At 50.4% G+C, this 18,377-nt stretch overlaps 1 protein-coding gene across 1 annotated transcript in view; it reads left to right on the top strand.

Annotated features, from left to right (window-relative positions):
* The window catches only part of PPARGC1B (PPARG coactivator 1 beta), a 110,495-nt gene that overhangs the window by 63,673 nt on the left and 28,445 nt on the right, over positions 1 to 18,377 (top strand). Inside the window, exon 2 of the mRNA XM_058543855.1 lies at positions 13,594 to 13,767. Within this exon, the coding sequence (XP_058399838.1) occupies positions 13,594 to 13,767 (174 nt within the window). The remainder of the gene's footprint in view (positions 1 to 13,593; positions 13,768 to 18,377) is intronic.

Here is an 18,377-nt window from a genome sequence, read left to right on the forward strand (position 1 = left end):
CTGTGCGTGGGGAGGCAGGAGAGTCCAGGATGGCGGGAGAGGAGGCTGAGCCAGGCTGCGCCAGGCCTCGTCGGCCCTGGGAGGACTTTGGGTTTTGGTCAAGGGCAGTGAGAAGATGGGGAAGGCTTTTAAGCAGGAGAGGGAGTGTCTAACCCTGGTCTCAGCTCTGCCCCCGGCTCCCTGGTGATGGTGGGCAAGCCCCCACCCCTCGAGGATGGAGCTTTGGCGCTCTCCTCCGTCGTCTACACAGCAGCTTGTCACCTGGGCTTCCTGAATCCATAAGGACTCTCAAAGGTACTAGCAGGGCAGGAGGGTGTGGCAGCAAAGAATTTGGCGGTTAGGTCTGGATTCACATCCTGCTTAGCAAAGTCTTACCTCCCTGAGCTTAGCTTCTTCATCTGTAAAATGGGGGAATACCCACCTTGCTGGGCTCTCATGTGCCACTCAGACGTTCTGAGTGATGGGTTCCATCTACTTGGGGGGAGTGGCTTCTTAGTCTGAGGATTCAAATTAACCTCATACAACCCTTAAATGGCCCATGAAATAGTGTGTATGAATAATAGGTATGAGTGTGTGGGTATGGGAAAATACAGAATTTATGTGCAAAATATAATGTTGCCATATTTCTAATATGTAGGAAAGAAATAGAAATTTGGCTTTTTGTGTATTTGTTTTTTGCCAAGCTCATAATGTTAAATTCTCTCAGGTTAAATTTGAGTATGATGGGCTGCCACTGTATGGTTTTTAGTTAATAAAAATGGAAAACCTAATTAATTCACTCTCTCATAATTCCTCCCACTTCAAAGCCCAGGGCCCTGGCCGGCTGTGGGGGTGGAGAGCGTGCAGGGGGTTCCCCAGGGAGGCTAGCGTGGGAACCACAGGGCCAGATGGGCCGTGAGGCCCCTCCCGGCTCCCACGCTGTGTAGCAGCCCCAGCAGGGGCAGTTGTGGGTTGAGCGTTGCTGAGTCATCTCTCTCTCGGTGGGTCGTGTGTTGGCTGACAAGCCGAGGCTGGTATGCTGGTGGCGGAGTCCTGGCCCAGGTTCTTGGGGAGCTGACTTCAGCCCCGACCTGCTGGACTCGGGGGGATCCTCAGCTGCCCCGCTGCCTTTCCACCTGGTCCCCTCCCTGCTCAGAACCCCCAGGAGCCGACCACCTCCGGGCTGCCCTTCCTGGGTGGGAGTCCTGCCTCACCGGCTCCCTGGCACGACAGCAAGGCTGCAGGCACCTCTTGGCTGAAGATGTGAGCCGGCACCTTGCCGGCCCATTGAGTGTGACATTTCCTTAAATGCCACGAAGGGGCTGCCTGACCTTCACTCTCCTGCCAAGACCCCCTTTCTACCTCTTTCTGGGTTATTTATAACAGTGTTAACAGGCAAAAGGGCTTCTCAGCCGAGCCCTGGCCCACCTCCCTCCGTCTCTCCTGCCAACCGGAGTAAGAAAGAAGTTAACAGAACCCAAGAAGACGGACAGTATAGGACCCCACAGAACACCTCCTGATGGACTGTGCCGGGCACTTTTTTTTTTAGGTCTCGGGCCCTTTTTTATATTTACTTTTATTTTATTGTGGTAAAATATACGTAACATAAAATTGATCATTTCAGCCATTTTTAAGTGTACAGTTCAGCAGCATTCACAATGTTGTACAACCATCACCACTATCCATTTCCATCCCTTTTTCATCATCCCAAAGCTGAGTACTTTTTCATCCATCCCACACATGAGGATGGCTGGCTTGTGCCAGTCCCCCGTCCCCTGCACCCCGGGCAATTCAGATTTGAGGAAGCCCCACAAAATGTGGCGAGGAAGGAAAGCACCTGCCAGTTTAAGATTGCCACAACGTGAGTGGAATGCCCGTGGTCGCCCCTTTCAGCTGCGTGGAATGGACACATTTCCCAGGGCAGCTGCAGCCTTCTGCCTTCCTTCCCTTTCAGGAAAGGGATCGGAACGGGATGGGATGTCCTGCTGCAGAGAGACCCATGAATCTGCTCTAATCTCTCCTCTTAAGCAAAATCTGTTCATTTAGCAAACTTCACTCCTTTCATTATAAATAGGGCAAGTGTTTTGCAACTCACTTCAAAACTGAATGCAACCCCCCAGTCTGTCAGACCGTGCCTTTGAGAAAAACGTAATAACAGTTCCTTACATACGGACGGCTCATTAGAATTTTCCCAAACACTTTCTCGTCCAAAATACCTCATTGGACAGGGCTGGGGTAATTCCACAGCAAGTGGAGTGTTATGGGCCCCATTGTAGAGATGGGGAAACTGAGGCCCCACAAAGTGAAGTGATCTAGGACATGATCTGATCTCATTTTCCTGACCTGCACATACAGTAACTTTTTCATCACCTCCTTCCACCCAGACCAGGACTAGGGTGAGGTGAAGGAGACACTTGGCTGAGGCACAAGATTTAAGGAGATGCCAAAAAACTCGATAATCAAGATAAATCATATTTTCTTATTATTACTATTTTATTGAGGTCATAATAGTTTATAACATTGTGAAATTTCAGGTGTACGTTACTATTTGTCAGTCACCATATATATGTGCCCCTTTACCCCTTATGCCCACCCCCCAATCGCCTTCCCCTCTGGTAACCACTAATCTGTTCTCTTTGTCCATGTGTTAGTTTAAGATAAATCATATTTTAATGCAACATTTAAAAATAATAACAATTGATGCCAAAATATCCATGCTGAACAAGATACCAAATCTTTAAAGGCAGGAACAGAAGTGTGCCTTGCAGAGCCACCTAGGGCCTGCGGCAAATGGACAAGTCAGGATGACTGACCCTGTCTTTATTTAGAATTTTGATATTCTGCTCATCATGGATTTTTTGCATTAATTTAGATTTTTTTCACAATATTGCATTAAAATGTGATTGGTCTTGATGACTGAGTTTTTTGGTGCCCAAATGAGTTCCTCCCTCACCTCACCCTCATCCCAGCCCTGATTCCACCTTCTGATCTCTGTGTACTGCTGTGACAGAGGACCCCCGTCCCCGGGTCCCCAGGACTCAGGTCCTCGTATGCCAGGGCCTTTCCACCACGCCTGAGTGTCAAGAGAGCAGCTGAGGGTGGCATTTGATCCCTGCATCTATTTTTGTGCCTGCCCTTCAGCGACTGATAAACTGTTGCTCTCAGTAGAGCTGATGTGTTGAAATGGTGAGCGTCGATGTCAGGTGGTTTGTGTGCTGCATATCTGCATTCTTAACCTCGCGAGGGGGCCTGGAACCAGGAAAGACCAGGAGCTCTCCGCGGTTTTGTCCCCACAGAGTTGGACAAAACTTGAAATGGTTATCTGGTAACTGAGGCTGCCAGGCAAGTTGGCCTTGTCTTCCATACTGGGGCTGTACGGAAAAAATGTCCCTGTTGCGTTCTCTTGCTTTTGTGCACTGCCCTTTACAGTTTACAAGGTACTTCCACATTTATCTCATTTTGTTTACTGAGGACCTACTCTGTGCTGGGCATTGTGCTAGGCACTGGGGAAGCAGCAGGAACAAGACAGACGTGGCCCTCGCTCACATGGAGCTACTAGCTAGGGGAGTACACAAGGGAGATACATGAAAAATGAGGAGGAGTTCGGGAGAGAGATGGTGGTGATGGTTGCACAACAGTGTGGATATAGTTAATGCTACTGAACTGCTCATTAAAAATGGCTAAAATGGACAAAGAGAACAGATTAGTGGTTACCGGCGGGGAAGGGGGTTGGAGGGTGGGCATAAGGGGTAAATGGGCACCTATATATGGTGACTGACAAATAATAACATACACTTGAAATTTCACAATGTTATAAACTGTTATGACACCAATAAAAAAAGACTTAAAAAATGGCTAAAATGGTAAATGTTACGTATATTTTACCACAATTTTGAAAAATCCTGGGAAAAAAGAGGGGGGCTGGCCCCGTGGCTTGGCAGTTAAGTGCGTGTGCTCTGCTACTGGTGGCCCGGATTTGGATCCTTTGGATCTGGGCGCGCACTGATGCGCCACTTGTCCGGCCATGCTGAGGCAGCGTCCCACATACAGCAACTAGAGGGATGTGCAACTACGACGTACAACTACTTACTGGGGCTTTGGGGAGAAAAGGGGGGGCGAGAAGGAGGAGGATTGGCAGTAGATGTTAGCTCAGGGCCGGTCTTCCTCAGCAAAAAAAAAAAAAAGAGGAGGATTGGCATGGATGTTAGGTGAGGGCTGATCTTCCTCACCCCCCAAAATAAAGGTGGGGGGGAGTATCAGAGAATGAAGAGTGCTAATTGAGGAAATTACAGCAGGGTGATGGGTAAGAGAGAGGCGGGCGGCCACTGCAGGATGCAGTGGTCAGGCAGGCCCACCTGGGAGGGACACTTAATCTGGGATGGGGGTGATAAGGGAGATGAAAGAGAGAGGAGGCTTCCAGGCCTGGGGAGCTGCCAGCGCAGAGGCCCCCGGGGTGGAAACTCAAGCCGGGCAGCGGTTCCATGAGGGAGCTGATCTCTGGAGACCGCAGAGGCGGGGTGACTCTCTGTACTAACAGGTGAGGAGCCAGGGCCAGCTCTGCCTCCACAGATCTTAACAACAGATAGGGCACATACTTCACGGTTATGGAGCGCTGTCCCTGCCACTCTCCTTTGAATTCAAGAGGCCTTTGAATTCGAGTGCGTAAAATTCACTACAGTTGTAGGCGAACACAATGTGCGTCTTACCCTGCCCCTAAACACCTTCACTCGCTCGCTCACTCGCGTCGCAGAATATACTTCAAACTTTTATTGTTTTAAAATAAAAAATGAAACACACACCGCCTTCCCGGGCCTGGGGCAGCCTGTGCCTGCTGAAAGGCAGCCCCCAGCGGGTGCCAGGGTCTCAGCGGTCGCAGTGGGGAGGGGGATAGCTCGTGGCACCCTCTGAGACCTCAGTGCCAGGGAAGGGGCATCTGGGCTCTGCTCAGCCACCTGCCAGGACACTCAGGAGCTGCTCCACCTCAGGTCACCTCACCTGGGCTTAGCTGTGAGAGACTTTACAGATCTCCATTGGGCAAAGGGCTGGTTGGAGGAAAGATGACTAAGATAACACCCACCTCAGGAGACCTTCTGTTCATTCTCTTCCTTGCCTTTTAAAGGGGGAAGGATCTAACACAGAGGTTTTGATATAGGGGCCACAGCTGTTGAGGAAGTGGCCTGTCATTTCAGAACGAGTTGAATGGGGGACCCTGGAGATCCCAATTTGTCCTTACCCTGCCAGGAGCTGGCTATGTGGGTCTTGGGTGACTCCCGGTTCCTTCTCTTTGGAGCCTAATTTCCTCATCTGCAAAATAAGACATTAGTCTATAGAAGTGTTTCTACAGACTCTTCCAGGGCCCAAACCCCTGGTGCTGTGTGGTGGTAGTCCATCAGAAGGCTTTATTTCCTGCTCCGTGGAGGCGGGAATCCAAGCACAAGAGTTACCTTCTTAGCTGATGAGAGTGGGTACTGGAGCTGGGAGTGGAGGGCTGCAGAGAGGAATTCCTAGGAAAAAGTCAGTGAAAGCACAGAACCGTAAAACAGACTACCTAACATCATGTTTTTATGAGGCCATATACATGTACATTCATTTTTGCCAGGCCTTTGCCGTAAAACTGCTGTGATGCCGGTGTTGAAATCTTGGCCATCTCTCCTGCACGGTCCACGCCCACATGCCAGGGCTCCTATTTCAAGATTGAGGAGTCATTCAATTGGATCAAGAATTTAGACTCAGGTCAAGCAATCTGAGTGCAGAATCCTTCCAGATCCTTGCCAGTTTCTCCTAATCTTTTACTATTATCTCACCCCACATAATTTGACAGCAGGCTTGTTTTTTTAGTAACTCAACTTCATTGTATCCTTCCATAGCCTTCAACTTAGTTTCCATTGAAATCTCTTCTTTTGTATTCATATTTTCTATTTATGGACCATTTCATTAAGTTTTATAATTATAGTACAGGTTTGGGGAAAAACACAACTGATTCCCAGTAAACAAACAACCTGGCTGGTGGGAGCAGACACACGGGTGACCTAGAGAGTCTTCTCCGAAGCTCTAGGGTGCCTTGGCATTAGTAAAGGACATTGCTACAAGAGATGGAGAGTGTTGGTTAACCTGGCTGGTTAGTTAGGTGGAGGCTTGTTAGGGCAGCTTCTGTTGTACCAAAGGCCTGAGAGGGCCTGGTTAGGATTAGGTTTGGCTGCCAGTAACAGAAAAATCCCCAAATGACCAAAAGTTGAACAAGCTCCAAGTCCAGTCCTCTCTCACATCCTGAGGTAGGTGTCCAAGGGACGATTTGGCAAGTCATAGCATCAGGGACCCCAGCCTCCTCCATCCTGCTGCCCTGCCTACCACACAGAGCTGCCTTCCTGAGGTCACTGGTCCTGGTCATCCTCCATGGTTGGCTGGGTCTGGCCTGGCCTTGTAGCCCAGTTCTGAGCCCTGGACCCTGTTTTGCTCTCTGGGCTGGAGAACCCCCTCTCGCCAGACCTGGTGACCTCTGTCAGGTCGCCTTACACTAAGCCCTGAGCAGGCAGCTGCAGGACTGGGGCTTAGGGCCCCGTGGTAACGGGCTGAGCATCACTGAGTTGGTGCTCGGCAGGCCTGGGGCCAGAGGCTTCCGTGGAAAGGGCCTTGAGTGTTTTTGTGGGAGATTCTTTCAATGGTCTGGTTTATCTCTGAGTTCAGAGTGTTTTGTTCTTTTAGGCTGGGCTCAGAGCTCCTCCATTTTCTACTTCTTTCTGGAGCTTGACTTTGTGTCTTTGGCTCCTGAGTCTTATTTCAGAAGATGCTGTAAGTATTTCTGTAAGGACTAAGATCAATTACTCTTCCTACTGTTCTCCTAGAAGCCTCTTTAGGAGTTCTGTACTAATTTGGAAGACAGCGGGAAGATTAGATTTTTTTTTTTAATGTAAGAGAGATGAATTAGTCATAACTTTTTCATTGATAGGTGACAAAAACTCCAACTGGCATGTAATCTAGAAAGGGAACTTATTCGCTCATGAAACTGCAGAGTACAGGGAATAGATTGGCTTCAGGCACAGCTGGATCCAAGTGTTTAAATTATTTTATCAGGAATCCATCTCTCTCTGCTTCTTGGCTCTGGATACCCCATGTTGGCTTCATTCTTGGGCAAGCTCTTCCCAGGTCGTGGCAAAGATGGCTGCCAGCCTCCCCAGAATTAAATTCAGCCAGCTGAGCCCCCTTGTCCAAATGCTCCAGCAAGTTCCTGGTGTTCACTCTGACCCACCCCTGAACCAGTTGAACCAGTTGTTGTGGTCTCTGGATGAAGCATTGTATTAGCCAGACGGTGCTTACCTGGACCACCTGGGTGGAGGTGAGGGGTGGCTTCCCCAAGGAAAGTCAGTGGGCTGCCACCCTTAGGCAGGGGCATGGGTGGGAGGCTGGCCAAATAACAGATGGGAAGAGAAGAAAACATTGGTGTAATGAAATGGCTTTGTGGGGAGTGGTGAATACTTACCTCACTTCCTTCCCAGCAGGCAAGTGGAGGCACGGGGTCATGAGTCTCGACAGGCCGGGTCTCATTGATTAGTGGTGGTGCTAAGGCTCCATGTTGAGCAGCCTCGGGGATCAGCAGGAAGTAGAGCTGTGATCAGTTAGTAGAATCCGCCACAGTTATGGAGGGAGGAAAGGTGACCCTAGTGCCAGGTACCTGCCACCCTAGCAGATCTCACTGCTGGTCTGGGCATTCCTGACAGCAATTTAAAAGGGAAAGCTTACTTCTGACCGTCAAATACAACTTCTTGTCAGGGGAGGAGGCTCCAAGCTGGTGGTAGTGCTGTACTTAGGGTGTCCAAGATGGCGCTCAAGAAATCTGTCAGGCCTGGGTGGGGGCCCACTTCCCCACCATCTCAGGCAGGCCCTGGGAGAAGCAGTGTGGTCCTGCTGGCAAGGCAAGACTATTCCTCCAACAGAAACCAGGAGTGATGATAACACTGGGTTTAGGGGGCTGATTGAGGTTGAAGGAACACAGGATTGGGAGAGCCAGTAGGTTTAGGACTGAGGGGAGGGGTCAGAAGACAAGTTCATGAAGCCCTGATCCTTCGAGAGCCCCAGTTTCCCATCAGTCAGGTGGGGATGCTGACCACTGACTACCTCCTGCATCCTGTACCAGTGAGCCCACAGTTACGAACGTCACTTGAATGTCAGCTGTAAGTGCTGTATTGGTGACCACCATTCGTGGGATGTCTGATGCACGCTAGGCTCCTGACCTATGTTACTTTATTTTTGTAGGAAACCTGTGAGGTAGGATTCTTTTTATTATCTCCATTTTTGTCAGTAGAAACGGGTGGCAAAGGTTAGGTCCTGGCCTCAAAGGATTAGTGTTAGTAGCAAAGCCAGAGCCTTTTTGTCCCCCTTGTGTATTTCATTCCATTCCATTCCAAGACAGTCCTCTCTGCACCTTTGTCTCCCCTCTATAAATTCATTGGTTCATTTATTTATTTATTAAAGGCTGAGTTCTACCTAAATATTTCTCCAAATCCTATGTGGATCTGAGAAACTAGAGAAGTACTGAATTGTATCAAATGCTTGAGCGAGAGGGGTCCACAGGGTCTGTCTGTCTGATGTTCTCTTTTCTAGAGGGAGCAGTGAGAACCCGAGAAGGGAAATGACCCACTGGATGCATTGTGAGTACAGACAGGCCCAGAACGCGAGCTCTGTCCCTGCGGCCACCCCTCCCGCTTCCTTCCACTCAGTCGCTCTGAGAACGTGCTCTGGGCCAGGCACTGAGCTAGGCAATTTGCTGATTGTCGTCAGGAAAGTGGAGCCATCAATTTTTCCTGAAGATGCATTCTTTCTTAAGCAGGGAATCGATTTCCAACAAGATACACAGGCTTCCGATGAGGCCACTTATGTGAATCTGGACAAAACAGCATTAATCCACGGCCAGGGGCATTTATCGCCATGGCCCTTTCAGTTGCAGGTGTGGTGTTGCTGGAGGAACGGGCACTGTAGGCTCAGCAGCCAGATGGGGGTCCCACGCCGGGGTGCGAGCAGACCTATGGTGAGGGGCCTGAGGGCACCGTCCACATGAGGCCAGTGCAGAGCTTGGCTCATTTGACCCAGACCTGTCCCTGCCGGCCACGAACCTGGCGTATGACTTTGGTCTTTACTAGCCCTTGTCCGAAGCTCCGTCTCCCCATCTGTAAATGGGAATAAATGGTCTTGAAAGTTCCTTCTGCCTTTCAAAAGCAGGGTGTCAGATGATGGCACAGGCATTTCTAGGGAGCGAAGAGGCTTGGGTTTGAATCTCAGCTTCAGCTTTCTAGGACCCTGGGTACTATAGGTGAAACTGTGTCTGCCAAAAAATGATGTGCCCGAGTCCTAACCCCCCTTACCTCAGAAGGTGACCTTATTTGGAGACAGGGTCTTTACAGAGGTGATCAAGTTAAAATGAGGTCATTAGGGTAGGCCCTAATCCAGTATGACCGGTGTCTGTATTGAAAGGGGAAATTTGGACACAGACAGGCATTGAGGGAAGCTGATGTGGAGAGACACTGGGAGAAGACGGCCTTCCACAACCAAGGAGAGAGGCCTTGGCCAGGTCCTGCCCTCACAGGCCTCAGAAGGAACCTACCCTGCCAACACCTTGGTCTCAGACTTGCAGCCTCTGGACTGTGAGGCAAGACATTTCTGTTGTCGAAGCTGCCCCATCTGTGGTGCTTTGTTCCTGCGAAGGAATACAGGTGATCTCTGAGTTTCCTGATTATAACATGGGGGCAATGACACCTGCCTGCAGGGTTGTTTTAAGACTCTGGTGAGAGGATACATATAAGGCACTTAGCATGGCCCTCAGCATAGAGTAAGCGCACAATAATAGTGGCTGTTAGTCCTGTGTGGTGGGGCCACTGGTGGGGCCTGTGGAAGTCAGCCAGTACAGGACAAGACGGCCTCAAGTCAGACCTTCCAAAGAGAACTGGGTCACCCGAGGCGCCCCTTCCAAAGCCTCTCTAAATGTGGAGAAGGCCAGAGAAATCGCTATAAATATGGAGAAGTGCTTAATTGTTTCTAGCGAGAGAGTGGCCTCTGCCCTGACAAGGCCGCGAAGCTGGAGTTTGTTTATTTTTATGTCCCGGGTACTTTGAGTATGTTGAGCTGCTATGGGTGATCAATAAGTGCAGTAGTCATGGCCATTTTATGGGCATTTTGTAAAGGAAGTGGCATGTTTTTGATGGGAAGGACACTCACTGGATGACCCTGAGCAAATCCATTACCCTCCTTGGGCCTCAGTTTCCATATCTGCGAAGTGAAGAATATAGACCAACCAAGTCAGGAGTTCTTAAGCTGCGTCTATGAAGGCCTAGAAGTTAAGTATAAGTTTTGTGCGCACATATGCATTTTGGGGGAGAAATGTCCATGGCTGTTGTGTGGTTCTTGAAGGGGAGTTGACGTCACGTGGACAACCTCTCAGGGCTGCTGGTTCTTGGCTGGTCTGGGATTCTGGACACTGATTATAAGGTTGTTTCTAAGCCTCAAGAAGCAAGTCCTACAAAAGTGGCTGCTCTGAGTTACTGGGATGAGAGGGATCAGGAACATAGAGAAAGAGCTCCCCAGAGAGCTTATCGCTGGGGGCTTTGCTGGCCAGGTAGGCCCCAGCTGCCCAGCACCCTTGTGTCTCTGCTTTTGGCCCTCCCTCCTGCTCCACAGGCCCTAGGTGATGTCTGAGTGATGCCTCCCAGCCCTGCTGCCTGCCCCTCTCCTGGATGCTACATCAGCCTAACTCATTTGCCTGCTTCTGTGCTGGCCCCACCTCCATCAAACTTGGAATAAAACCCAAATCTCTTACAATCCCTACCTGATCTGGCCTTCACCTGCCTCTCTGAAGGCATCTCCCATCCACCCCACACCCTGAGCTTCAGCCTCCTGGACCTTTGTTCAATGCCTCTTGCTCTAGGCTTGGTCCACACTTGGGTTTTGCCTTTGCTGGGCCCTCTGCCTGGAATGTTCTTCCCCGTGTCTTCCACTGCCTGGCTCCTCCTTCAAGTCTCAACTCAGATGTCAGCTCCTTCAGGAAGCCTTTCCTGACCCCACCATCTAAGATAGATTCCCCTCCCTCTGCTGTCCTCCATCAGTGTGCTTGGTTTGTTTCCTTCGTAGCATTAACACAAACTATAATGAAATATTTCGGTGTTTCCTTCCCCCGCTAAGAGGTCAACTCATGGAGGAAAGAACTGAGTCTTATATGTCACAGTGCCTGGCTTGTAGCAGCATTTAATAAATCCTGGAATGCACCCACTAGCATCACTCAAACTAACATGAATGACAATACCAAGTGCTGGTGAGGGTGTGGAACAATTGGAACTCCCACACAGCTGATGGGAGTGTGCAAAGGTACAAACACTTTGGAGAACAATTTTGTAGTTTTTAGAAAGTCGCACATACACTTAGCATATGACCCAGCAATTCCACTCCTAGTTACCCAAGAGAAATAAAATAAATAAAAACAGACGTCCACACAAAGACTTATACACAAATATTACAGACTTGTTCATAATTGCCAAGACCTAGAAACAAACCAACTATCCATCTAGAACAGGCAAGACTACTGCATCCCTCCTCCAGTCTGTAGGGTAAGGAGGAGAGGGAAGCCCCCGAGAGGTAGCTGAGACTCTACCGGAGTGTTCCCTGCGGCGGTGACAGTTGAGTGGTGGTGACTAGTAGTTGGGGTGTTGGGCGGGGCGGGGAATAGTCAGGGGCTTGGTTGGGTGTGGGGTTACCTTGGGGACCCAGAGCTTAAAACAGCACCTGTGTCCCTCATCTTCAGATTCCCCAGTTGCATTCAGCACCAAGAGGACAAGAGTTTGCCCATTTTACCCCTGGCTTAGCCCGGCCCCCAGCACAGCGCCTGGCCCCGGGTGACACGGTGCTCCGTATTCATGGTTGTTGAATGCATGTGGGTTGGAGAAACACTGGGCAGATGAGGGCAGGGGTGATTGGGGTGTCCCTGCAGACAGAGACTTGCCGGGCGCCATGCTGCCTGGCCCGAGAGCAAGGGACCAGCCACTTGAGAGAACCTGGCGCAGCCGCTGCCCGTGCGTGCAGGATTCTTGCAAAACGCCAATTAAGACATTTGACCCAAATTCGGATAAAAGCCTTTTTCCTGTGTCAAGTTGATCTAATAATATACATTTATTCATAATTTATGAGGCCTAGTAAGTGGGAACAATTAAGGAAAAGGCCTGGGCAAAACCTATTTCTCTTAAGTGTCACACAGCCCTTTTCTGTTCCCTGAGGCAGTTTCACCCCCTCTGCCTGCCATGAAGCACTGTTGTTTTTATTATCTTTTTTATTTGTTAGCATTACTGTTAGCTGGCATTTAGTGAGCACTTACCGAGCCCAGCTCTCACGTTGCCTCGTGTAATCTTAACCATGTGAGGCAGTGGTGGTGTCCCATTATACAGGTGAGACAGTGGAGCTTCAGAGAGGTGAAGGGACTGGCCCAAGGCTGCACAGCTGGTGAGTGGGGATTATGATTCAGGTCTGCCAGAGCCCAGGCCAACCTTCCTTATCACTGTGGTGCTCCGTTTCTGTGTCAGCCTCCCAGCTCGGGCTATTTCTGAACCCACAGAGCGGCATTTCTATTGGTAACTGTTAAACTTGGGAGATTAAGGTGAGAAAGTAATCGCCCTCTGATACAGTTGGTCCTGGGTTAGGCCTGAGAATCTGCATTATTTCTAACACATTCCCAGGTGATGCTAACGCTGCCAGTCCTGGGACCTCACTTTGAGAAGCACTGGTTCAGTCAGTGCTGTTACCAGAGTCCTCCTTGACCCCCTCCTACCCCACCCACAACTGTCAGGTGGGTTTATGGCCTTCTAGACCTTTTCCTGTGTGTTTGTATATGTATTATCATACGTCAAGAAATGTGTAGCTTGATTTGTTTAATTCTCTTTACACACGTGGGATAATATTGTACCTGCTGATATTCTGCAATTTAGTTTTTTATTTAACGTATCTTAGAGAACATGTACATCTGCTTCATTCTTTTTCAACAACACCATAGGATTCCATGATACAGATATAATAGTTTTATTTATCTGTTGTCTGCTTATGGGTGGTCCTCCACATTTTAGACTTTACAAATATTCCTATAAAATCCCTGGGAAGATGAGTGAGTGTTTTTCCAGAACATAGTAATCACTCAATAATGTCAGCCATTATCATTGCTGTTTTTAGTTGTTTCATTCTTAATATCAAGGGATTGTTGCCTTCAGAAATCCTCTTTCAGGTGGGGGCAGTTATGGAAAGGAGTAGCTCTCTATTCACAGGCTCTAATAAAGTTTCCAACAAAACATTTCTGGTAAGAGAAAAGAAGTGCTATATGGGCAGGGCCTTGAGGGATGTGTAGGAGTGCAGAGGAGGAGAGAGAGCAGCAGGCGGGATTGGTACTGCCAGGGCCTGGGGTTTAGCTCCCAGTAGATTCAACAGTTGAAAGAGGGTGGGGCCGATTTTTCCATTTCTTGGTCACTTGGCAAAATCAGGGCTTGGCCAAAGGCAGCCGAGGGTCCAGGCTGGCAGCACCATGAGTAAGAGGGTCCCTGCTTAAGTCTAGCCAAGCTCAGCTCTGACCTGTCTCCCTGCTTCCTGTCTCCTCAGGGTGGGGGGTCCGGAGAGGAGCAACTCTGCGCTGACTTTCCCGAGCTCGACCTCTCCCAGCTGGATGCCAGCGACTTTGACTCGGCCACCTGCTTCGAGGAGCTGCAGTGGTGCCCCGAGAGCTCGGAGACCGAACCCAGCCAGTACAGCCCTGAAGACTCGGAGCTCTTCCAGGTATGTCCCCCGAGCATCGCCGAGCCTCTCTCTGCTCCTGAACGCCTGGCTCTGCCCTGCACCTCCTTCTGCACTGGCTCATGCAGAGAAGTCTCCTCACCACCAAAGCTCTGGGGACCCTGCCTCTCGTCCTGGATATGCACCTGAACTCGGGCAGCTCCCACCCTCACGCCAGGCCTGCGTTGTGACCTCTCCAAAGTGAGGGCTGGGAAGAGCTGCTCTCTCTCTGCCACGCAGTCAGAACCCAGGCCCTCTGTGGGCCAGGATGAGCTCCAAGTCCTCCCTTCCCTGTGTTACCTCATTGAATTCTTATCCCCACCCTGTGAGGCAGGTGCATTAGTTCCCCATTTTACAGATGAGGAAACTGAGGCTTGGAGAGGTTAAGTAACGTGCCTGGGGTGATTTACCTAGTCCGTGGCTGAACTAGATTCAAACCCCGTCTGCCTGCTTCTGAGTCCCAGGGCTTTATAACCATGATGACACCGTAATGGGAATGACTCACTCTTACTGAGTGACTGCTTGGTGGCAGGACTGTCCCCATTTGTGTATATTAACTCACTTAATTCTCTTAACAACTCTCAGAAATCAGTACAGTTATCTCCATTTTTCACTTGGAGCCTGGAGGTCCTGTACAGAGAGGTGGTGCCGAGCACACAGTGCGTGTATATGCCTCGCTCACCCCCGTGTTCCCGTTCCCGGCCTCGGAGGCACGTGATGGTTGACGTTTCCTTTAAGAAGGCCTCTGAGACGGACTAATAGGATGTGGATGAAATAAGATTGGCCGTGTTGAAGCTAGGTGATGGGTACATTCGGATTCATTATTCTTTCCTTGAAATATGCTGCCCCATAAAGATTGGAGGAAGAAGCCATAGCTCCCTGTGCCTGTCTGGCAATATCATAATAATAATAATAGTAACAATAACATACTGTGTGCCAAATGCCGTGCTGGTGCGCCATGAGCATTATCTCGAGTAGTCCTCCGGACGGATTCTATCGTTCCTTCTGGAAATGTTTCTGGAGCTCCCTCTGTGTTTCAGGCACTGTGTTCATCAGTGGAATCTAGAGTGGAGAGGGGAGACTGATCCTCGATCAGTTAACATGTCAACAGTGGTCACTGTGACATGGGCACAAAGCGACTAAACCTGGGATAAGAAGAGCATCTGAAGACTGGGTGCTCGGGAAAGGCCTTTCTGAGGAGGAGATGTCTCAGCTGAAGGATGAGAAGGAGCCACATGAGGATCAAAGAGCAGGGACAGAGCTTTCCCAGCAGAGGGAGCAATAAGTCAGAACCAGGAAGCAGGAAGGGTTGCTGGGTTGGGGAACAGAAGGGCTGGAGGGTGGTAGGTAAGGAGAAAGTGCTAGGAGATAAAGTCGGAGAGGTGGGCAGGGTCTTGTGGAATGGCCAAGACTGTTGTAACCTGTAAGTAAAGGACTATTAATAACCCATTTTACAGGTGAGGAAAGTAAAGCTCAGAGAAGTGAAATAACTTACCCAAGGCCACACAGCCAGGAAGGGTCAGGGTGAAGACTCTAACCCAGGAACCCATACCCCTCACTGCTGCACCGCCTCTCTGCCAACCCTATGAGGCTCGGCAAGGCCAGGCTCCGGTTCTCGCTCCATCCGGGAGCCTCCATTCTTCATCTGAAAAGTGGGGATGAGACCTATGCTATGCTGCTCCCTCCCTCAGAGGGGGCCAACTTCCAGAAAATGCTTTCAGGTTGTGGAGAGCTGATGAGTGAGAGGGGTTTAGATGCTGTGTGGAGACCGTCCCCACCTAAACTTACAGACCCTCGCCTACTCAGAGACCGGCCAGACCGCCTGGCAAGCTCCTGCCAAGGTCCTACTGTGTGCGTGAAATGGTCTCAGAGACAAATCAGCCTGGTGCGGCCCCCCGGCCCCCAGCCCAGCGAGGGAAGCAGCATCCTTACAGATGGTTGCGACTGTGGCAGATCTCTGCCTGCTCAGCCTCTCTCCCCTTCGTGGGCTGCACTCCCCGCCTGCTCTCCCTAGATGAGGCCATCTCCACCCGTCACACCCCAATGCACCTCTGTGCGTGTGGTTATGGGATTGGTGCCTGATCCCCACCCCCCCATTGTAAACCCCATGAGTGTAGGGGACGTGATGGCATTGTGCATTGTTACGTGCCCAGGGCTCCACACAGAGCCTGGCACTTTCTCCAGGCTTAATAAATATTTATCACATGAATACATCCTTCAATGCCCAGCTCTCATGTCAGCATCTCCTAAGGCAGTTGGCCAGTCACTTCCTCTCCTGGGTTCCCATCTCATGTGCACCTGTGTCCTTCAGACTTCAAGCTCCTTGAGGACAAACAGCATTTTATTTGTCTCTGGGGTCCTCGCACATTATAGAGACTCAATCATATGTGTGGAATGAAGGAACTGACTGTAATATTTTCTTTCCTGCCAAGGACCAGACATGACCCATTCCAAAAACCTTGAGCTGGAATCCAGGGGCCGTAGGTTCTAATCCTCCCTCTGCTGCCAGCTGGGACAGTTTCCACATTTGACCAATAGGAATCATAGAGCCGTGTTCTAGCAGTGCAGTGGCACCATTGCTGTGGAGACAGACTGGGAGAGTGGAGAACAAGCTACCATTACAGGGTTGACAACTCCTCGGGGGCAGGGACAGTGCCTTCCATTTCTCTGTATGCCCGGAGCCCTAGGGCCAGGGCCACAACAGCCACTTAGTAAGTATTTTTGGAGGAAGCATTTGGCTGTTCTGTCACACTTCGCTGTGTGGCCTTGGGCAAGTAGCTCGCTTTGGTTGGGCCTCAGTTTCCCCATGTGAGGAATGAGGAAGGAACATGGATTCCATCAGTGGTTCTTAATCTGTTGCGGGGAGAGTCACTGGTTTCTTCTAGACTCTGATGAAGTCTACGGACCTACACCCAGAAAAAAGAGGGGGGAAACTGAATTCATGGGTTTCTTGGACTCCAGTTAAGCCCCTTGGACAGCAGAGGATTTCTGAATGTTCTTCTGATGGCCTAAATTCCGTTCTGTATCCTTCCTTCAGGCTACTCTAGGCCCTCAAAATGAAGCATTTTTCCCTCAGATGTCTTGAAGACTCCTTTTCCTCCAGTTGAGATCAGCTCAGGAAGGTTGGGGGTGGGGCCGAGTCTATTAATATCCCTTCCTCAGCTGATTAACTCTCCATTAATTTGCACTCCGTTTCCAAGCGGAGCAGGGAGAGACGAGCTAATGGGCCCGGGGAAGAGGAGAGGGGTGGCATGGCTCCCTGTGATAGATTATCCTAGGGTGCTGATGGGACGACGCTGTGGGCAAGGAATGGCCTTTCTTCTCAGCCAGGGTCAGGGCTCCAACCCTACCTGGCTGTTCCAGAGCAGAGCAGCCTAGGGAGGGCTGAGGAGAGAGGGGAAGGCCTTGTGTTAGTCATTTGGTTTTACCCAACCTGTTGGGTGCTTCTTGAGATTTCTGCCATTTTGTGTTCATTTTATCACAGTGCCTGGCACACAGTAAGCCCTTGACCCCCGCCCCCCACCACCATGACCGACTTGCTGTGTGACCTTGACAAGTCTCTTTCCTGCACCTTCATTGCCCCCACCCCAAAAAGCATGGCAAGTAGGTTTCCTTGTGAGCGCCAACTGTGATGGATAGGCAGTGTTACCTGGAGGGTCAGGTTAAGAAAGATGCTGGTGTGGAAGGAACTTGAGCCGGAGTAGGTTAGTGATATGGGGGAGGGTCGCAGTAGGCCACATGTTTGCCATTCCTGGTCACTGTGTGATCCCTGAGGGCCCTTCCAGCTCTGATATTTGTGATAATTTGTGATGTCTCTGGGCCGTGCTGCTCTCCCTGTGAAAGGGGGATTTCTCATTCCATCCAGTGCTGATGACTGACTTCCCTCCAGAATGTGTTCTGTGAGACACTAATCTCAGTCTCTCCCTGTGGTTAGAGTTGTTGTTTGGTTCATTAGTCTTTCCATTCAGCACATCTGCCTCGGTGCCTCCCATGCCCCAGGCACTGAGCATTTTCCTCACAACTTCCAGACTCAGCCTCCCTCATAGCCCCAGGAAGGAGGCCAGCCAGGGATCATGTTCTCCCGCTTACAGAAAAGCAGCAAGAGTTAGAAGAAGGAACGAGTCGCCCAAGATCACCCTGCCGGTGGCAGAGCCCACGTGGTCAGCCCCAAGAGTGGTCATTGAGCCCCAGGTCCCAAGATCCTAACTCCCCATCAGGCTGGTCAAATTGCTCTGGGAACACAGGGTTGGGGGTCTGGCCTGAGGGTGGGGGTAGGGGAGAGCCAAGTGAGCCCCACTGCGTCCTCGAGCCAGAGTCCAAAGGCCTGGATCTACCCTTGGGCCCCCATCCCTGGGGCTGGCGTCAGACCCCACCAGAACCTTCTTTTGACCTTTCTTTTATTCTTAGCTCTGTTCCAAAAATTACAAATGTGTTTGTTCTCTTCTCCCCATGTCCCCCCTTCGAATTACTCAGCTGCTGCTCCGGCTGCAAGGCCTGGAACAGATTTAGTGCAGCCAAAAGGCTGTCACGAGATGCGTATTTCAGAGGAACTTCCTGAAGAAAGGATAAACAGCCTGACCTGGGATGGGAAAGAGTGCTGGAGGAGGCATCAT

This window comes from Diceros bicornis, chromosome 1 (assembly GCF_020826845.1).
Source record: "Diceros bicornis minor isolate mBicDic1 chromosome 1, mDicBic1.mat.cur, whole genome shotgun sequence".
In the NCBI taxonomy this organism is placed as follows: Eukaryota; Metazoa; Chordata; class Mammalia; order Perissodactyla; family Rhinocerotidae; genus Diceros; species Diceros bicornis.